Consider the following 22,055-nt stretch of genomic DNA (forward strand, 5'->3'; position numbering starts at 1 on the left):
GTAAAAGGGCAAGAGCTAAGAGACAAGAGGTAAGAGTTAAGAGAGCGAGGTTCCCATTACAATACCATAAATCTTCTTCTGTGTTGAATATTCTGATTCTCACTGACCAATCTAGTACAAGATACAAATCCTATAGCATTTCCATACAGCCTATAAGAATCATTACATCACCACGCTGTGTTACATTTTAAACCCTAAAAACTCCTCTTTGGGTCCCTTCTGCCAAGCTGTAGGGTCTGCTCTGACCCTTGGGCCTGTCTGCAAGCAGAGGGTGTTGTTCCATCAAAAGGGGATCACCTTCAGTGGCCACACCATTGTTTTCCAGTTGTTCAGTAACTGAGGGATCTCAAAGCTTGCTTTCATTTCAATCTCACTCATAGCTTCCATATTCTCCAAATCTTTTGCCAGACAATCATATTTATAAGGCTTTCCTGTTTCATCTTCCCCAACAACCAAACCCCTGCACCGCTGCTGGCAGCACCTCACAGCCGGGTGGGAACCCCAGCCAAGAGATGTGGAGGGAGGCAAAGGCAGAGAATCAGTGCCTGCCCCATGGGACAGACAGATGATGTAATTTGGGCAAAAGGAAAACCCAGCAGAGCCCAGCAATCTGCTGCTCAAGGCAGTTCCCAGCTCTGTGCCTCAGTTTCCCCATCCATGGAATGGTGGTAATGGTTGGGGAAGCTTGTAAAGCTTTTATTTGAAGTCCTGCTGCAGGAAGATGTTCTGTCACAGCAAGGAGCTCCTAAAAGCAGCTGCTTGTCCCAGTCCCTGCCTGGCTCAGTGCCCCTGGATTGACACTCCAGTGACAGCCACCACTCCCCAGGCCAGGCAGGACCAGGGCTGGGGGTGCTGCTCCAAGCAGGGACTCTGCAAAGAGGATCAGCCCCAGCATGGGTGGGGATGGTGAGTTAAAAATGGGGACAGGGAGAGAAATTGAGTGTGGGAATCCATAAAATCAGAGGGGTTTGGGAAAGCTGCAAAAGGCCTCAGAAACAGCAGAACTGGGATTGGAGCTAAGCAGCAGCCATGAGATTGGTCAGCAGAAAAAATATTTAAAAAGTAGAAAACTAAGGACAGATAGAACAATGGTCTGTGTATTAACGCTTGTCTAGAATAACTCCCTAAGCTACAGGAATGTATATCTAGTGAGATATTGGGAAGTTTGAAGCTTAATAATGGAGCTCTGTGTATTGTGTTTTAAGGCTCACAAGCAGGTATTATATTCGAAATAAGCAAGCATTGTTTTAACCAAAGGTACCTGTGCTTATAGTGGTTGGATAGAACTGCTGTCAATATAGAATATATACTATACAGATATAAATACTGTCAATGTGCTTTTGCTTTGTGTGATTGGTCAGAAAACTTATAAAGTGAATTGTAACATTGAGTTCTTGGTGTGCTGCCTGGGATGGGAGCTGGTGGCATCTTCCCATTGTCATAACCATGGAATGAGAGTGATGCTGGAAAATAAAACAGCTCAAGGCACATTCCTAACAGCCCCATCCCATTTGTGATTTGTACATAGACCCCTGACCAGCAATAGGTCTCAGTGAAAAAGGCACAAAAAGGCCTGAAAATCCTCAAGACTCATCATGTTATTCTTATCCTGGGTGGGGATGGTGAGTTAAAAATGGGGGTAGGGAGAGAAATTGAGTGTGGGAATCCATAAAATCAGAGGGGTTTGGGAAAGCTGCAAAAGGCCTCAGACACAGCAGAACTGGGATTGGAGCTAAGCAGCAGCCATGAGATTGGGCAGCATTTCTTCTATGTAAGAAGTAGAAAAGCAAGGACAAATAGAACAATGGTCTGTGTATTAATGCTTGTCTAGAATAACTCCCTAAACTACAGAAAAGTTTATCTAGTGAGATATTAGGAAGTTTGAAGCTTAATAATGGAGCTCTCTGCATTGTGTTTTAAGGCTCACAAACAGGTATTGTGTTTGAAATAAGCAAGCATTGTTTTAACCAAAGGTACCTGTGCTTATAGTGGTTGGATAGAACTGCTGTCAATGTGCTTTTGCTTTGTGGGATTGGACAAAAAACTGTTAAAGTGAATTGTAACATTGAGTTCTTGGTCTGCTGCCTGGGATGGGAGCTGGTGGCATCTTCCCATTGTCATAACCATGGAATGAGACTGATGCTGGAAAATAAAACAGCTCAAGGCAGTTCCTAACAGTCCCATCCCATTTGTGATTTGTACATAGACCCCTGACCAGCAATAGGTCTCAGTGAAAAAGGCACAAAAAGGCCCGAAAATCCTCAAGACTCATCATGTTATTCTTATCCTGGGTGGGGATGGTGAGTTAAAAATGGGGGCACGGAGAGAAATTGAGTGTGGGAATCCATAAAATCAGAGGGGTTTGGGAAAGCTGCAAAAGGCCTCAGAGACAGCAGAACTGGGATTGGAGCTAAGCAGCAGCCATGAGATTGGCCAGCAGAAAAATTATATAAGAAGTAGAAAGTGAGGACAAATAGGATGCCAGCACAGGGTGGGTCAAACCCATTGTTCATCCCCTCTGCTGCAACAATGTCAGGGCTGTGCTGCCTCAGTCCCCATCCCCATCCCACCTCCCATCTGATCTTGTGCCCAAAGCCACTTCTTTAATGCTCCCCACACACAGACAGCAAGTTCAGCCCCGGATTTGAGGAATACAGCAGGAGGAATCCCAGCCTGGGAATGCCAGTGGCACCTCCCATCACCCAGCACTGCTCTGCCTAGGAAAAAGGCCCCCAAATAACCAGGACAGCAGAGAGCTCAGCCTAAGCCGAGGATTTTTCACTGAGTGCACTAATTATGGTTAATTAAGGATTGCTGTGGCATGGGGAAACTGAAGCACCGCTAGTTAATCCTTGCAGAGAAGAAGGATGCTGGTACTCCAACCTCTGGCTCTAAATCTGGTTTTAAAATCTCATTTAATGGGGAAATCTTGTTCTAAATCTCATTTAATGGGGAAAACTTTCTTGGTAATCAGAGGCCAGCTGTAGGCAGCTATGTGGTGAAGCCAGCAGGGCTGCACTGACCTCTCCCAGCCCTGAATTTGGGGTGAACACCCGTGAAAAGCTGCGCTGAGCCAAAACCAGGCTGAGCTGCAGCCAAGCAGGGCTCTGGGAGGTGCTGGGATGCAGGAACTGGGCTGCACTGATCTCTCCCAGCCCTGAATTTGGGATGAACACTCGTGAAGAGCTGTGCTGAGCCAAAACCAGGCTGAGCTGCAGCCAAGCAGGGCTCTGGGAGGTGCTGGGATGCAGGAGCTGGGCACTGCCAGCTCCATCCTGGATGGGGAGGGAAGGGAATGGGGCTGAGCAGCCCTGGCAGGGAGGGGAGTGCTGACTGCACTCAAGAATGACTCATCCTGATGTGACACCAGAGATGTTTGAATTATTGAGGGCAGCTGCAGGGCTGGGGGCACAGCAAAGGATGGAACGCTGGAAACACAGAGAGGACAGGGGCACTGTCCTCCAGCAGGGCTGGGAAGGGACTGGGTTTGGATTAATGATGAGGAACCCACCCTCTCATCAGTGGCATGAAGGGTGCTGGGGCTCAGCACAGCTGGGAGGGACCTGACCCTCTGGGCTGCTCTGGGAAACCCAAGGAGGAGCTTGGATGGGATGGGAATATGGGCTGGCTGCAAGGAGGGTTTGGGAATGGGATGGGACTGCAAGATGTGGCATCAAGGACCCAGGAAATGGGTCCCTTTTTAGCCCCAATTTCCAAATTAGGCACGAGGGTTATGGGTAGAGAACCACACAGGCTACAGCTCTAGAGTGCTGGGGCTGGAAAAGGCACAGCAAGGGGAGCACAGCACTGGGCCAACATTGCCCTGTGCCCACCACTGCTAACCTGGGTCATTTGTGACACTTTTGTGACATTTGGGGACCCCAGCCACAGCCCCAAGCTGCCACTAGGGTTAGGGTGAGGGATCAGAGAACCACACAGCCCTGGGGATACTGGGGCTGATGCCATTTGCAAGTAAATATTCCCAACAGGAATCAGGGGGAGCAGCCAGAAATCCTGGCTTCCAGCCTGGGATTCACTGTGACTTTGGAGCAAGCAGGTGGACAATCTTTAGGAAAAGGCCATCCTGGAGATTTCCACATCTCACACAACTTCTGGCAGCCCTTTCCCCCTTCAGAGCCCAAACTATGATATTCACATGCCCTCTGAACAGAGATTGAGCTTTTTTGGAATTTCTCCTGAGAAAGGCTATAAGAGAAGCAAAGAATTATCAAAATAATTCTTATCTCATTTGCTGCTCCTGTGTTTGTGCCCATGTGTTCTGGAGATTGTTTACCTGAGGTGATTGCTTGGTTGGATTCTGTTTTTTTGGATTCATTGACCAATTGGATCCACGTGTGTGTGTTGGGACTCTCGGGCAGAGGGTCATGGGTTTTTTAGTTAGTGATAGTTCTTGTTAGTGTAATATTCTGTAATATAGTTATAGTGTAATAAAGTAATTAATTGGCCTTCTGATATCATGGAGTTCTGCACAGCATTCTTCCCACCCATCAGGCATCGTGGCACCGATACCAAATAACCCATTTTAGAGCCCAAATCACCCCTGTCCTCTCCTGGATCCACACCCCAGCATGCAGTGAGGCAGGATTGGGTCACACAACCTTCTCCAAGGGCCAATCCCATCCTGTTGGGACCCAGGACATTCCTCTGGCTGCCCTGGGTGATTTGAGACCCTGGCAGGGGGCTCAGAGACCTTGGCATGGAGTCAAAGACACCTGTGCCTTTGATTTTAATGCATGGAAACAATTACCAACTTTGTGTGAGGATTTACAGGCCACAAGAGTTTGAGTAGAATGATAGTTAATTTGCCACAGGGTGAAAAAGCAGAATTTTGGGGATTTAGAATGGGGGTTCAAGAGGAAAGATGGAGGAATCTGGGCATGTCCTGTCCTTCTCCTTCTTCTTGTCCTCCATCTTCTGCTGGGACGGTGACACTTTTGGATTGGTTTAGAGTAGAGACAGACTGCCTAACATAGGTGATAGGTATTGGAAAATTATTGTAAATAAAGTACATGTAGTTTGTAGTATAAAAATCTAACACCACCCCAAGGGCAGGGACTGTGCCACAACCCAACCTGCTGGAGAGATCTGAGCAGGTCAGAGAAAGAATGGAATAGATAAGGAAAAATAAACAACCCTGAAAAGCACAGCTGAGGAATCTCATCTTCTTCTGTCACGGGGCTGGGAAAAAAGATTCTTTAATACCACAGGAGCTGTTTCAGCAACACAAAACCCGAGCCCATCCCTGCCCCATCTCTCACCTCCTCCATTCTTCTGGCAGAAGTGGGCAGATGTTGCTGGCACTTCCCCATTATTGTAAATAAAGCACACGTAGTTCTTAGTATAAAGAACTAACATCACCCCAAGGGCAGGGACTGTGCCACAACCCAGCCTGCTGGACAGATCTCAGCAGGTCAGAGAAAGAATGGAATAGATAAGAGAAAATAAACAACCCTGAAAAGCAGAGACAAGGAATCTCGATTTCTTCTATCATGGGGCTGGGAAAAAAAGACCCTTTAATCCCTCAGGAGCCGTTTCAGCAACACCAAACCCAAGCCCATCCCTGCCCCATCTCTCACCTCCTCCATTCTTCTGGCAGAGGTAGGGGAAGCGCCAGACGTTGCTGGCACTTCCCCATTATTGTCAATAAAGCACACGTAGTTCTTAGTATAAAGAACTAGCACCACCCCAAGGGCAGTCACTGTGCCACAACCCAACCTGCTGGACAGCTCTCAGAGAAAGAATGGAATAGAGAAGAGAAAAAATAAACAACCTTGAAAACCAGAGCCGAGGAATCTCGACTTCTTCTTTGGTCACAGGGCTGGGAAAAAAAGACCCTTTAATCCCTCAGGAGCCATTTCAGCAACACCAAACCCGAGCCCACCCCTGCCCCAGGTCTCACCTCCTCCATTCTTCTGGCAGAGGTAGGGGAAGCGCCAGACGTTGCCCAGCCCCACGGAGTAGCCGATCTGCGCCAGGATGTACTGCAGCTTGCTGTTCCACGCCGGCCGGTTCTCCGCCTCCAGCTCCTCGTCCCCCTCCTTCTGCTTGTCCCACGTGTCCCCCGTCACGTTGAGGACGCTGCGTTTGTAGTCCACGGGCTCCTGGTGGGCCAGCAGGTCGGCCACCGACTCGGTGACATGCTCGCTGCTGTGCTCCCGCTGTGTCACCTTGCTGTTCTTCGGCATCGGGGCGGCCCCCGCGCGGGATCGGGCAGGGAGGAGGAGGAGGAGGAGGAGGAGGAAGGTCCCGCAGGGAGCAGCACAGAGGGGGAGCTACAGCTCGGGCCTCACCTCCTCTTCATCAGCAGGACCTGTCTGGGGAAGGGGTTGGCCAGGGTCAGTTGGGTTTGGCTTATCCCAGGTGAGCTGGTGGGACCTGCAGCACCCAGAGAGAAGGGTGACCATCCCCTGTGATTTGGGACCTGCAGCACCCAGAGAGAAGAGTGTCCATCCCTGCAGGACCCAGAGAGAAGGGTATCCAACCCTGCAGCACCCAGAGAGAAGGGTGTCCACCCCTGTGAGCTGGTGGGACCTGCAGCACCAGGAGGGAAAGGTGTCCACCACTGTGATTTGGGACCTGCAGCACCCAGAGAGAAGGGTGCCCATCCCTGCATCACCAGGAGAGAAGGGTGCTCATCCCCTGTGGTTTGGGACCTGCAGCACCCAGAGAGAAGGGTGTCCATCCCTGTGTCTGGGACCTTCAGCACCAGGAAAGGGTGTCCATCCCCCTGTGTCTTGGGACCTGAACCTGAACCTGAGTCTGGAGGATCTCCTGCTCCAGGAATGATGGACCAGGAGCAACGTTCTGGTTGAGAATTAGTGAGTGCCAGGATGGTTTGGGTTGAAGGAATCTTAAAGCTCATCCAACCCCACCCCTGCTTTAGGCAGGGACAGCTTCCATAGACCAGGGACACCATCCACTGTCCCAGACTGCTCCCAGCCCTGTCCAGCCTGGCCTTGGACACTTCCAGGGATCCAGGGGCAGCCCCAGCTGCTCTCATCCATGGAGAAGAGCCTCCTGTGTCCCAGAGAGAGGAATTTCCCTGGGCTCCAGGAGACAGTGACAGGTGAGGACAGGTCACATCCCTGTGACACCTCTTCTCCCCTCTAACGCCTCCAGCCCAGCAGCTGAACCTCACAAGGTCTGACACCAACCCAGCCTCTGCCCTGCCTGTCCTGCTCCTTCCCCTCCTGACCATAGCACAGCCCCAGCTTCGCTCCACGACAGCTTGGAAGCGCTCAGAGGACAGTGACACGTGCCCAGGCAATCTCTGCATCCCAGGAAGTTATCAGGAGTGACTTAAAAGCCTTGGAGCCTGATGCTAAATCTCCCCAGGCAGCTTTACAACAGATAACAGCTGCATGACCAGCAGCAGCCAAGGCAAAGCCATCAACCCTGGCCCCTTCACTTCCCCAGCCCTCAGCGTGGGTCAGGAGGAGCAATCCCGCACAGAAGCACCTCAGGAGGTGCCCAGAACCCAGCCCAGCCCTGCAGATTCCCCCCTGCCTCAAAAATCTTGGGTTCATTGTGGAAATCTGCTCCACTGGGCTGGGGATCCCCAAACTGGGAAAGCACCATGTCCTTCCTCTCCATACTGGGAGCACTGGGATCAGATGGGGCAGCTCCCAGCTTAGACTGGACCATGGTGCAACATCAGCTGGGGAGAAAACACAGAACTGCCCCAAAGAACCCCTCAGCTTGGAAAAGGGACCCTCCTGAAGAGCTGCACTGCCCTCTTTCCTGTCCTCTCCATCTCTGCTCCCAGGGACACCTGGCTGGTGGCTGGGCCATGGCAGAGCTCAGAGACCTGACCCATCCCAGCTGGGCAGCAGCACCTCCTCCTCCCACCCTGGGGGCTTTTCCAGAGCCATTCCCAGCTCTTCTCTCCTGTTAGAAGTAAAAAATCTGCCAATTTTTTTTTTTTTTTTGAGCAAAAAAGGGTTGAAGAGTGAAACCAGTCAAACAAGTTGCTGCCAAGGTGAAGTTCTACCTGTTTGTTATTGTAACCACCAGTCATTTTCCTTAATTGCTCCTTTTGTATCGGTAAGGCCCTGCCTGGGGCTAGGTTCTCCTTCTCCCCAGACAGTGAGAGGAGGGGACATGGGAGGGGGGCATCAGAGAGAATGCAAAATAACTCCAGGACCAGCATGCCATGGACAGCCACCCCACCAAACTTACTGAAAGGACCCTGAAAACAACAAGCCAACACAGAATTAAGAGATCAGAGTGATGTCTGGACGTGAGGAACAGAGTGCTGAGCCTGCAGAGATGCTGAGACCCTTTGTGGCCCCTCGCCCTGAGCAAAGACCTCAGCTGGAGCCAAGACCCCAAGACTAGACAACCCAAAAAGCTTTAACAGGGGTCATATCCCCACTGTTCTTGTGAGGATGGGACCCCCAGTGCTGCTCCTTAGTGGCAAAGCTGTACTTTCCTTCTTCTCCCCTTCACCTTGGGAGTGGTGATGGCAAAACCACCAATCTGTCAGGCCCCCCAACCTTGAGCTGATCATTTTTAATAAAAGCTTTAAAAGAAGAAAACATCTCCTGCCCTGTTTATTTCAGCTGGGCCATGGTGGTTCTGAGCTCCCATGACCTCACCCACCCCAGCTGGGCGGCAGCGCCTCCTCCTCCCTACCTGGGGGCTTTTCCAGAGCCATTCCCAGCCCTTCCCTCCTCTTGGACATTTTTGATCCAGCTCAGCCCACGATCCCATCCCTTTTCAGGGCAGTGGGTTCAGCCCAGGCAGCAAAGCCCATCAGCAAAGCACCGGGAGCAGGAAACCTCCCCCTCAGCCACCCTCACCTCGGTGTTTTCTCACCCCTGTCGGAAGTTCCCCCTTTGCCAGGCCCTGTTCCTATATGAAAAAAAAAAAAAAATCTATTTTCAACTGTCGGCTGCATCCGTTGCCAGGCAACCATCTCGGCTCCACATCTTTCCTGGATCCGGCTCCTCCGGAGAAGCCGTTTGAGTTATTTTGTCAAGCCCAGGCCAGCGATGTTTAATTTCCTAACGAGGGCTCATTCACAGCAGCCGCTCGCCGCTCAATCGCGGCAATTACCGGCACGTGGCTGCCCGGGGCTGGAGCATCCTCAGCCGGGCTGGGGATGGGCACAGAGCACGGCCAGGGCCCCACCCCGCAGCCAGGAAAGGGCAGGATTCCCATCGGGGCTGGCTCGGGCTCTGTGTGGATTTGTGCAGAGCTGGGTAAATCACCCACGGGTTGTTGGCTGCTCCCTGTCTGCTCAGCAGCTCCTTCAGAGCACCAGGAGGACTCAGACTTGGGGTTAAAATATCTCTTAGGATTCTCTAAAGTTTCTCTTCAGGACCCCTAAAATATCTCTTTAGGGTTTCTAAAGTATCTCTTTAGGACCCCTAAAATATCTCTTTAGGGTTTCTAAAGTATCTCTTTATGATCTCAAAAGTATCTCTTTAGGACCCCTAAAATATCTCTTTAGGGTTTCTAAAGTATCTCTCTAGGACCCCTAAAATATCTCTTTAGGATCTCTAAAGTATCTCTTTAGGATCTCTAAAGTATCTCTCTAGGATCTCTAAATTATTTCTCTAGGATCTCTAAAGTATCTCTCTAGGATCTCTAAATTATCTCTTTAGGACCCCTAAAATATCTCTATAGGGTTAGGGAGAGAGCCAAGAAGATCCAGGACGTGCTGGCCAAGCCCCCAGGGTGCAGTGGCCCACAGTGAGGGCACCCAAACAGCTTTTTTGGGACACCCCAAGCCCCAGGAGGTGCCCATCTCCAGAGCAGGTGGTTCTGAGCCAGGCCAGCACCATGGGGTCAGCACAGACCCCACAGCATCCCTGTGGATCTCAGCCCGTTCCTCTCCTTGGTTCAGCTGTTCTGAGGGCTGGGAGGCCCCAGGACACAGATCCTGGAGGAGCAGGGTCCTTCCAGCACCTCCAAAGCTCCAGAAACCCTCAGAGCCTTGGAGAACACTCCAGACAGCAACATTCCCAAAGGATTTGGGGTCTCAGCAGGGCTGCTTTTATGGGATGGGGATGGGCTCTCCAAACATTGGCAGGAGGGTGAAGGACAGGTACAAGTGTTCCTGCCCATGCCCAAGCTGAACTAGAGGGGGAAAACCTTATCAGAGATCCAGATCCTGGTCCTGGCATGGCTCTGGCAGCGCCCCATGGCTGCTGTGGGGAGTTCCTGCTGTGTCCCCATGGGCATGGTGGTGCTGCCTGGCAGAGATGCAGGCTGAAGGAGAGAGGATCATTCCTGATTCCATGAGCACACCCAGCCTTCACCCTCCCCATCCCTGCTGGGAATGGGAGATGAGCCCAGGCAGAGCCTGCACGAAGCCACCAGCCCACACAGCCCAGGAACAGGGGCCAGGGAAAGCCAGGTCAGCAAGGCTCTTCCCTCTCATTTCCCCAGCTTTTTGCACCAGCCCCAAGGTCTGCACCCTCAAACGAAAAAGCACAGCCCAAATCCATCTGAGAAAGGTATTTCTGCACATTCCTTTGGTAGGAAAAGGGAATTTAATCAAAAAATCATCTGCCAAAAATAACAACCACCCTGTGAGAAAGACAAGGCAGATCAGCTGACGAGCAGGAGCTTTCCGGGCTGGAGCGAGATAGAAAACCCTTGTCACTGACAGATGGAGATTCAGCTTGTTTACTTAGTCCCCATGACCTTAATTTTCTTAAATGTGCTTTTTTTCTGTCTCTTTAGAAGACAGATTAGGGTCTTTCAGAGCCCATGGCTTGCAAGAACCTCACTCATGCCACCAGACCAGGGCTGACTTTGCACCCACAGCTTTGCCCAGGTAAAACCAGCTCTGGTGGCACCCAGCTGGAGAGGGAACGTGGCTTTTCCCACAGCAGGACCTGGAAAGGACCAGTTTGTGCTGGTGTCTCTGAGCAGGCATTATAAGGAGAGGAAATAACTCACCTCATCCTGCTCCATGTCCCTGGGTGTGTCCCTGAATGGGATTCCCTCTCCCTGGTCCCAGTGAAACCTTCACACTGAGCTCCTGAGACAGCAAACACCATTCCCTGAGCCCTGGGCTGAGTCCAGGGCTCCTGCTGGCACAAAGGGACAGTCCCCATGCATGTCCAGGTGGCACGGGGTGACCCCAAGCCCCCCATCCCTTTGGACTGGTGTGGGAACCACCACGGCAGCAGATCCAAGGCAGGTTTGCCATGGGACAAACTGGATTTAACCCACCAGGGGAAGGGCAGGGATGGAGAAGCTCCTGCCTTGTCACACTCAGGGGTTTAATCCCTGCTCAGAAGTTCCCATTGACCCCAAAAGCAGCCATGGGGAAATGCTGAATTTTGGGGTGAGTGAAGACCCCCCAGCCCTGGCAGCAGCATGACTGAGGGCCAGGGGATGAGGGAAGCTCCTGCCTTGTCACACCCAGGGGTTTAATCCATGCTCAGAGGCTCCATTGACCCCAAAAGCAGCCATGGGGAAAAGCTGCTTTTTGGGGTGCTATTTGGGGTGAATGAAGATTCCCCACACCCCCAGCCCTGACAGCAGCATCACTAAGGGTCAGGGGAGGAGGGAACTCCTGCCTTGTCACACCCAGGGGTTTAATCCATGCTCAGAGGCTCCATTGACCCCAAAAGCAGCCATGGGGAAATGCTGCTGTTTGGGGTGAGTGAAGACCCCTCAGACCCCCGGCCCTGGCAGCAGCAGCATCACCAAGGGCCAGGGGAGGAGGGAGGCTCCAGGCCACGTGTCCTGGCTCTGCCCATCCTTGCTTTCTTGGGAAGGCAGCTGGGGAGCAATAACAGGCTGGAAATGTGTCAGCAAAGCTTTCAGCTGGGCCTGGGAGAGCTGGGGAAGGCAGGCAGGAGATGGGGATTTACAGCAGAGCCCAAGGAGAGCAGCAACTGGCAGCAAACGTGCTCTGGGTCCAAATGATGGGGTGCAGGGGAATCTCTCCTCTCCTGCGTCCAAATTCTACATTTATCCCTCATTTGGGTCCAGAAAGGAGAAACTGAGGCAGGAAAAGCCACAAAATGAGATTGGGTGAATTAAAAATGAGCTTTTCATCCTCTGGGGACTCTGCTGGTCCCTCCCTGCCCCAGCATCACCATTTCTCCCCCTTCAGCTTCCACAGAAATCCCCCACAGCTCCTAAAGGAAAGATGTTCCTGGTGAAGGACCCAGCTCAGCAGGCCTGGGAAGGTCCAGCTCACCCCACCAAGGTCACAGAGCAGGGAAAGGAGGGAGGAGTGGGGACAGAGGAGCCGAGGGATTTCGGGAGGTGGAAATTTACCCTCGGCTTGGGGGCTGGGAGAGCTGAGCATCAATTTGCAGCTCCTCATCCTCCCTGACACACACAGAGCCAGGGAAATACTGCACCCAGGGCAAGGCTGGTGGCTGAGGTGGGGAGACTGGCCCAGGGAGGAGAAGGGACAGACCCAAGGTCACCCAGGAGCAGAGGAGGAGGGAAGGAGCACGGATCCCTCCTGTCCTCCCTCTGTGCTGCACAGCCAAGAGCCAAGGAAGGAGACCTGCATGCACATCCCACTTTGGCCCCAGTCATGAGAAAAACCAGCTCCAGGCCCCTTCCTGCTGCTCCCTGAGGTCAGGGAGCCTCTGTGGTGGGATGGGGATGGCCCTGGCAGAGCTGGTCCTTTGGGAAGCATCCTGCTCCTCCAAACCACAGGAAACCAAGGGCAGGGCCCTCCCAGCACATCCAAACTTCTCTTCAAAGCCCCAAGAAGAGATTTCTGCCCAAGGCAGAGTTTTTGCAGCTCTGCCCACCCCTGCCCTGCTCCGAGGACCTTCCCACAGCCTCCACCACTCAAACCTCCCTTTTCCACCAGAGAGGCTGGTCCAAGACACCTCCATCTTAAATTTCCTCCTCCTTGCCCGGCCTGTGGCTCCTTGGAAGAAGGGTTTTACCATCTGGGCTCATTAGGGCTGCTCCCATTGTCCCCTCGTTAAAATGAGCTGTGCTAATGTGTGGAAAGGACACGGGGTGAGCCATAGTGCCACCAGGGCTGTCCCCTCCTCACACCCACCCCTGGGGAGGCACAGACTGCAGCTGGGGCAGTGTCAGAAGGTGACAGAGCAGGAGAAGCATCTCAGGAGCGGCTGGGGCTGAAGGCAGCCCGGCCTCTCGCATTTCCCCCCCTGAGGGGCTGGAGCCGCCCCTCGTCCTTCCCGTCCCGCTTTAGCATCGTGACACAGGAGAGCTGATGAATCAGAGCTGCCCCCGCTTCTGTCTTACACCCACCCCGCTGGCTGAGAGCGCCCAGATGTTATAAATATCCCAAATTCCTCTCCAGAAAAGCAGGGCTGGGGCTGCACCAGCCCCTGCTCCACCACTGGGTCTGTCCCACCTCTGAGGGACACGGCTGTGACCTGACAGCCACTCTTGTCCCCAGGAGGTGCCAAGGAGCCTCCGGATGGGTTTTGCTGATGGGTCACAAGGTGGGCAAGGGAGGAGCAGCCCCGGGTCCAGAAAGGAGAAACTGAGGCAGGAAAACCCACAAGATGAGATTGGGTGAATTAAAAATGAGCATTTCAACCAGGTGGGTCTGTCCCACCTCAGAGGGACACGGCTGTGACCTGACAGCCACTCCTGTCCCCAGGAGGGGCCAAGGAGCCTCCGGATGGGTTTTGCTGATGGGTCACAAGGCGGGCACGGGAGAAGCAGCCCCGGGTCCAGAAAGGAGAAACTGAGGCAGGAAAGCCCACAAGATGGGATTGGATGAATTAAAAATGAGCATTTCAACCAGGTGGGTCTGTCCCACCTCAGAGGGACACGGCTGTGACCTGACAGCCACTCCTGTCCCCAGGAGGTGCCAAAGAGCCTCCGGATGGGTTTTGCTGATGGGTCACAAGGCGGGCACGGCAGGAGCAGCCCTGGCACTCGGGTTTGTCACGAAGCCGTGAGCCCGTGGGTTCATGGGCTTAGGGCTCCTTTCATGTCTCGTTCGGCAGCATGAAAACACACACAGCTGCAATAACGTGACACCAGAGCAAAGGCAACCATCATATGATCCCTTCAGGGCTGGTTTGATTCACCAGATGATCGTTTTCCACTCGGACCTCAGCGATCCATTGTAACTCACCCACTCCAGCCAAAGGTTACTCAACGAGCCCCAAACCAGCTGAGATTTACCCTAAAAAGCAACAAACAGGCAGCACCCAAAGCCCGCCCTGAGTGCTGCTTTCCCCCGTTGTAATTCATGGAGCTGCTGCTACGTTTGTAAACAAACAAATCCAAACCCAGCCCGGGATGGGGTAAAAGCAGGGCTGCTCCTTCCCAGGCAATGATTTCACCTGGACGTGGGCAGGTCAGCACCCGATTTGGGGTGAATCTGATCCTCGTGACTCCAGCTCTGCTGTAACTCCAGATTCCTGCTCTCTGCAAGCCCGAAGTAGCACTGGAGTCACTCCAGATTTGAACTGAACCTTTTTATCCCTGCTGGTTTCAGCAGAGCCATCTCCACCCCATCCCAGTGGACAGCTCAGACCCACATTTTATTTCCCTTGGAGCAGTCACACCCCCAGCCAGGTTCCTTGACCTAGTCCTGACACCTCTGGAGAAATATTCACAAGGAACTCTCCACCCTGCCGAGAATAGCTCAGCTGCCACCGTGCTCCAGGTTTTTTTCCTCCCAAGACCAGAAATAGTTACATCAGCTCCTGATGGATTGGAACCTCAGGTGCTTCAGACACAAGGCGTGATCCAGGGAGCAGGATTTCACCTTCTGGGTCCTCTACAAAGAGCTGGGAGCAGATTTCTCAGCTGGTTTGAGCCCCACATTCCCAGAGTGATGGAAATTTGGACCAGCCCAAAAAACACACCTTTGGGATTATCCAGCGTGCACAGAGGGGGCCAAGGGCTCCCCACACCCAGTCCTGGGAATTTCACCCAGAAATTCCCATTTCCTGGTGAAAAGGACCCCAAACCCCATTTTCTACCTCAAACCCAACCATCCACACTCAAGGAGCAGCACAAAAATAAAAGAAGGGGCAACCCCCCCTCCCCTTCCCCTACTCCAGGGACCAGGACTGAAATATTCATTGCAGCCCAACGCTTTCTGCTCTCCCAATGTTATTGTCAAGGTCAACCTGGAGGCTGCATTCCCACCCATCCTCAGACGGGATGAGCCCCCCCAGCAGCAGGAGCCGGGCAGGAACCCAGAGCCACCCGCAGCGATGACCCCCCAGCCCCCGGAGTGCCTCCAAATGTCCCCCCAGCCCCGGATGCCACCACCCCGAGGGCCACGCCTGATGCCTCCGGGCAGGGCTGTCCCCTCCATCAACCTCAGCCCGGCCCTGAGCATCTTTTCCCCGCTGGGGAGGGGGCACCCAGGGCCGGCAGGGCGGGGATGGGGGGAGCATCCTCACCTCGGCGCTGCGGCGGCTCCCCGGGAGGATGAAACCCACCCGATTCCAGGAGAAACTGGCCCGGTCCCGGAGGGAAACGGCGCAAATTCCCGGCAGAAATCACCAAAATTCCCGGCGGAAATCACCAGGGGCGAGCGAGGAGGTTGCAGGGAGCCGGGCAGACGGGAGCGGCAGCGGCCGGGAGAGGCGGGCAGGGCTCGGGAAGGGCTCGGCGGGGATGCTCCGAGGTACCGGCGGCTCCGCTCCGCTGCCGGTCCCCGCCCGCCCCGCCGCCGCCCGGTGGATGCGCGCTGGGCTCGCCCGGCCCCGCCGGAGGGAGGCAACTCCGAGCGGCTCCCGGGAAATCAGGAACGAAACGGGATAGAAAATTTAAAAAAAAAAAAAAAAAGAGAGAGAGAAATATATAAAAAAAATATCAACGCGATGGGACACGCAGCCCCTGACGCAGGCTTGAGTCACCAGGGCTGCGCGTCAAAGCTGGGGTGCCCGGCCACCCCCCCTGCTCCGAGGGAGGCTCTCGCAGGCGAAAAAAAGTAACGTCGAGTCCTGACACAAAGGGGTGGGTCTGGTTTTGCTGTGGGGGGAAGAGAATCCCTTTGAAATGGCCCCAAAGTGCAGCCCCGGGAGGGCCCTGCTGGCTGCTGATTCCCCTGGGGGAGGGAGGGTTTGGGGGGTTTGGGAGCCCCTTGCCCCTGATTTATTGTCAGAGATTTGCAGGGTGGTTTGCACTGGAAGGGATTTTGAGGATCACCTCGTCCCAGCCCTGCCATGGCAGGGACACCTCCCACTGCCCCAGGTGGCTCCAAACCCCATCCAGCCTGGCCTTGGGCACTGCCAGGGATCCAGGGGCAGCCTCAGCTGCTCTGGGCACCTGTGCCAGGGCCTGCCCACCCTCACAGGGAAGGATTTTTTCCTAAAATCGAATCTAAACCCACTATATTTCATTATTTGAAAGAGGTATTTCATATCTCTTTCATTATTTGGTGTTTCAGAGGATTTTCTTTGGCTGGGACCACACAGGAGGGAGCAGGAGGAGTGGCCAGGCCCCAAACTCTGCTCCCCCTCACTCAGTGTGAATCCTTCAGCTGCCCCTTCAGTGTGAGGATGCTCAGTGCTGGTGCTGAGCCCTGGGGCACTCGGGGAGCCCAGAGCCAGCCCTGGGCTCAGGGGACACCACAGCCCTGGGCACAGCAGCTCCCCTGCCAGGGGAGCCCAGAGCAGCCCTGACCTGAGTGGGCTGGGCTGGGGCTCAGCCAGCTCGGAGATATTGCAGGGATTTGTTTATTATAGAACAATTTATATTGATTTCTATTTATAATTTATCTTTATTTCTAATATTTGTGTGTTTATATTTATATTATAATATCTTAGATTTATATAATAATATATTTATATTATAATTTATATTTATTATAGAATGGTTTGGCTTGGAAGGGACCTTCAAGCCCTTCTCATTCCACCCCACCATGGGGGACACCTTCCACTGTCCCAGGCTGCTCCCAGCCCTGTCCAGCCTGGCCTTGGACACCTCCAGGGATCCAGGGGCAGCCCCAGCTGCTCTGAGCACCTGTGCAGGGCCTCCCATGCTCACAGGGCAGGATTTTTTCTAATATCGAACCAAAATTCCCCATCTTTCAGTGCAAATCAATTCCCCCTTGTCCTGTCACTCCAATTTCTGGGGACAGTCCCCCTCTGGCTCCCTTGTAGGCCCCCTCAGCTCCTGGAAGGCTCCACCTTTAACCCACCTTTAATGCAGACAATAAAATCCTTCAGGTGAAAGGACACCACCTCCCTTTCCTTCCCAGCAGGACGTGGGATACAGCAGCACATTCCACCTGGACAGAGGCAGAAATGCCTTGCACAAACAGCTCTTGAGGGGGAGCAAGCCCCAAATCCAGCTTTTCAGGCCCAATTTCTAACAGCTCCTCAGGCTAATTGCTGTGGGGAGCACAAACAGCTCTTAGGGGGTGAGCAAACCCCAAATCCAGCTTTTTAGGCCCAATTTCTCACAGCTCCTCAGGCTGCTTGGTGTGGGGAGCAGAGCCCAGGACAGCAGGAGGGCTCAGCCTTCCCCATCTCTTCAGTGCTGCCCTCAGAAAACCTGTAATCAGATTTATCAGGAAAAGCACAGGCTTGTTAGGTTGGTTCACTGCAGGGAAAACAGGAAAAAAGTTTTCAGAGGAGCTCATTTCTGGTTCAGTATCTCATGGAAAAAGTCTCCTGCTCACACATTCAGCAATGGAGCCTGGCTGCATTTCCCAACCAGTGTATTTCTGGTGCTGATGATGCTGGTACCAAGACAAACCCTGATAGGAGGAAAAACACATTTGGAAGAGATAAACTCCAGAGAATTCAAACCTCCAGCCCCAAGCCACACTGCCTCAGCTCCTGGATTGCAGTGTTTATACACATTCCTGGCCTTTCCAGCCTATTAGGCACAGAAGGATCAATTGTCCCGTGTGCTTGGGAGCTGGGCCAGCAGCAATGGCCATAACTCTGCCTCTTCCCTGGGAGAAACGAGCCACACTCCATTAACTGTGCCTCTCCCAGCCTGGCTCTGGGGAAGGCAGCCCTGGAAAGGGAATGAACCCATCCCACTCATGATTTAAAAATCAAAACACACTCCCAGCGCAGCATCCATGGTGGCAACATCTCCTCATGATCCAGGGTGTGATGGACGGGAGATCCAGCCCTGTCCTGGATTGCCAAGCAAATTGGATTCCATTTGCCATCTGGGTGGCAGCTGGCTTCTGTTCAGTGGGCAGTTTTCCTTATCTCCCCTGCTGGAATGTTGGGGGACACAAGACAGATGATGGACTTTGGACCTGGCTAACATAAGAGATTTGATAACAGGATGCCTTGGCAAAAGCAAACGGAACTTTGAAAATTAGACCTGGATTGCAAGAAGATTTAATTAAGCAGTTTACCAGAAAAAGAAAATCCCATTAAACTCTGCAAGCAAGAGATGTTATATGCATAAGTTTGTGAATGTGATTTTAAATAATAAAAGTTTGTGTATGTGATTTTAAATAATTTAAAAATAAAATCATATTCTCCCTCAAATAGTATATAAGCATTTGTATCCCACAATAAAATTGGATTCTGATCACCAAGTCAGTCTCCCCGTCTCTCTCCATCACCGACATCTTCCACACCCACTCCTCCCTCTGGGAGACATCTGCTGATAACAGCCATTGAATGTCCCTGCATGGCTGATAAGAACTACAGCATCCCATTGGCAGATGTGAGCCCAGGGGGAGGAGCCAAGCATTCCTACCTGGATATAATCTGGAGATTCTGGAACACCAGCACAGCTTCTGCACTGGATTCCCAGAGGAACAGCAGCTGCCTCTGCCCCTGGATCTTCAGAGGCAGAGACTGCACCTTTCTCCAGGATCCCTGCTCCAGCAGAACCAGCCCTGGCACTGCAGGAGGGCTGAGCCACAATTCCAATGGTTCTGCTGCCCACACCCTGACCCACAGGGTGTCAGGCTGGGTTCTGACTCTGGCAGTGTTGGTTTGGTTCACTGCATTGTTTATTTTATCCTTTTATTTTCTTCCCTAGTAAAGAACTGTTATTCCTGCTCCCATATTTTTTACCTGAGAGCCCCTTAATTTAAAATTTATAACAATTTGGAGGGAGGGGGTTTATATTTTCCATTCCAGTGGAGGCTGAAATGGAAAATATAGGGGGTTGCTCTGGGATGTGGTCAGTCCTCGTGACCTCTCCAAAGATTTGGCACTTCCCATGTTTGTGGCACAGCCCTCGCTGTGCAACATCCCTTGGGTGGTGGGGAAGCAAACAGGGAAGCCAAGGAGGAAATGCCCAGGCTGGGAAAGGGAGACATGGACAGGACAGACAGCCAGGACCCCAGTGGGGACACACAGGGGATGTGGGAAACGGGTTTGTAGAGAATTCTCTACAAAGCTTGACAAAAGGCTCACATGGTGTGCACCTGTATGCAAACCTTGAGATAAGAAATGCTGGCTTAGAAATGCCATGGAATAGGACAGACATTGTTGAGAGAGAAACAGAGCTAGAAACAAGAAATGGAACTAGAAACAAGGTCAGAAAAGGGCATAATCTGACAGGAGACAGGGAGGTGAGGCCCTGGCACAGGTGCCCAGAGCAGCTGGGGCTGCCCCAGGATCCCTGGCAGTGCCCAAGGCCAGGCTGGACAGGGCTGGGAGCAGCCTGGGACAGTGGGAGGTGTCCCTGCCATGGCAGGGCTGGCACTGGATGGGCTTTAAGGTCCCTTCAGCCCAAACCACTCCATGATTCCCTGACTCTGGTTTCTGAAGATGGGGATTTTTATTGCCTCTGTGGGAAGATGGGCCTGAGTTTGGAGGGCTGGGGAAGGGGAGCTGCAGATCCCACAGGCTGCAAGTGCCAGCAGCAGCAAACTCTGCACACCCAGATTAACAGAAAGAAGATTGGGCAACCTGATTAGGGGGTCTTAAGCAAAGAGAAATCAAGGATCCTTCTGAAGGAGGGGCTGAAGCAGCCACTGAGCTCCCTGGTCCTGCACATCTCATCAGGGAGCAGGGATAACCCTACTGCAGATGGGCTGACTCAATGACACTTTAAGGTCTCACAAATCCTCCCCTGTGGATTTAAAATCTCCCTTTGGTTCACCACACATCACCAAAGTGTTGGTTGGTAAACTGAGGCATGGAAATATTCCCAGATGTATCAGAGCTAAAACCAGTAGAGACAAAGCTGGATTTGGGCTCTGCCATGAACATTTCCAGGACCAAAAATTCAGGTTATGGCCCAGGCAGCCACCAGCAGAGGAGATGCCAGGGGCAGATGCAGGAAGGTTACGGCTGCGTTTGGCTGAGGCTGATTCAGAGAGATTCAGGCTCGGGAAAAAATAAACCAGACCCTCTGCCCGGTACTTTTCCGACACCAGGCTGAGCAGCAGGAACAGTCTGGATTAAAGCAGAGCATGAGTAATGTCTCTCCTGGAAGAGCAGTGCCCCGGAGAGCCGGCGGAGGGCTGATACCACGGTCCAAGGCAGACGCATTTCCATAAACGCTGGAGCAGCAGCCTATAAATAACTGCCTGAATTTACCGCTGCTCTCATGTGACCCTGATCCCCGCATTTCCCGCTGCCATCTGTCACCATGGAAATGGCATCACACGGCCACCAGCCATTCATTCATCGCGCTGGCCCGGGGGAGGGGGTCCGGCGCGGGGGAGGCTTTTTAAAGGATTGGAAGTTGTGATTTCGGGAGGAAAAATACAAGGGGGGAGGTTCCGAGGGAGAGGGTGAGGATGGAGCAGGCAGAGAACGAGCGGGGCCTCCCGGGAGGGATGCGGCAGAGCCGCTCCCAAACACGCTGTGGGGAGGGACGGACAGACGGACAAACCGGGATGGACAGAAAGCAGGCATGAATGGGCACCTCCAAGGAGCGCAGGGATGAATGAATCTCCCCCCAGGCATTTTGGAGTATCAGGAGGGAGCTGCTCTTCCCATTTCATCTACCCCAATCCTCTCCTCTGCCTCTATAATCCACCTGAGTGCCTCCCCCGAGGGTGAACCAGCCCCCAAAGGCAGATTTCTCCCCCAAAACCAACTGGGAGCAGGCTGGGGATTAACAGGACAGTGAGTGCAGAGTGCCAGAACGCTCTGAAGATGATTTTCCACCTAAGCTGTCAGGCCGACCTACATTCAAGTGATAATAATTGCAGGGGATAAAGCCCTCTGGTTTCCAAATAGGAATTTGCCTGCAAAGCCAGGGCCTGTCGTGGCTCATTCACTGCAAACAAGGAGGGGAAGGAGCAGACCCGGGGAAGGAGAGCCCGGCCTGACTCAGAGCTGAGGAATTTCTGGCTCCTACAGAGCATTTTGCACCCAAGAATCCCAGTCCCAGCTCTCTCTGCCAGGATGTTTCTCTCATCCCAGGAGGCAAAGAGATGTGTCCAAGAATGGGAGAGGCTGCAGCACAGCTGGGATCCCAGGCAGGGCATTCCCCTTGGGTTTGCCTTCCCCATCACAGAGATGTCCCTTCCTCAGGGACAGCTTGAGCCTGTGACCATCGACCTGGGGGCACTTCCAAGGGCTCCCAAACCTCTTGGGTCATTCAAGAGTGGGATTACAGCACCACAGGGCAGTGTGTCCCCAAAAGAGGGGTTGATGGCAGACAGCCCCAGCTGGAAACATCAGGAATCACAGAGAAAATTACCTTTAAAATGATCATCTCCCTTTTTCAGGGGTTCTAATGAACCCAGCCCAGTGCCCCTCCATGCACTCACCTGTGGGCTGTGTGTCTCCAGCCCCGAAAGGAGCAGGGATCATCTATTTTTGGCCTAAAGATCATGTCAGGAAGACAAAAGGCTGGTTGGGAGGAGGCAGCAAGCCATGTCTGAGCACAAGAAAACCACACTGCTTCCCTCAGCCCCGGGGGACAGGCATGCAGGGAATAAAGGGGACTCTGCACAATAGAGGGAAAAATAATAAACCCCAGCCCAGGCAGAGGAATGAGAACCATGTCCCACGGCCCCTGGGAAGGGCTCCAAGCAGTGGGACATGCTTTAAAGCGCTGCTGCTGCTCCAGAGCTCTGGTATTAATTTTCTCCACATGCCAAGCAGGGCAGAGGCAGCCAGGGCCATGTTGTGCAATGGGGAGAGCTCAGGAGCAGCAGGGCTGGGTGGCACCACTCCAGCTCAGCCTGGCACTGCATTTCCAGG

The 22,055-nt window shown here is 53.0% G+C and overlaps 1 protein-coding gene across 4 annotated transcripts in view; it reads right to left on the bottom strand.

Moving 5' to 3' along the window:
* Positions 1-15,829, bottom strand: part of SLC6A17 (solute carrier family 6 member 17) — a 36,673-nt gene extending 20,844 nt beyond the window's left edge. For 2 of the 4 annotated variants that reach the window (XR_013185192.1, XM_077190593.1), the window contains exons 1-2: positions 15,360-15,829; positions 5,921-6,331 (exon numbers count right to left, since the gene is read on the bottom strand). Coding sequence is in view for 3 of the 4 variants with exons in the window: in XM_077190593.1 (XP_077046708.1) it covers positions 5,921-6,206 (286 nt within the window). In the remaining variant the exon portion in view is untranslated. Of the gene's footprint in view, positions 1-5,279; positions 5,392-5,920; positions 6,336-15,359 lie in introns of those variants that run through there. The other 2 variants (XM_077190594.1, XM_077190595.1) reach the window with 2 other exon arrangements.
* Between the last annotated feature and the right edge of the window lie 6,226 nt (positions 15,830-22,055).

The sequence above is a fragment of the Agelaius phoeniceus genome, chromosome 25 (assembly GCF_051311805.1).
Source record: "Agelaius phoeniceus isolate bAgePho1 chromosome 25, bAgePho1.hap1, whole genome shotgun sequence".
Classification (NCBI taxonomy): Eukaryota; Metazoa; Chordata; class Aves; order Passeriformes; family Icteridae; genus Agelaius; species Agelaius phoeniceus.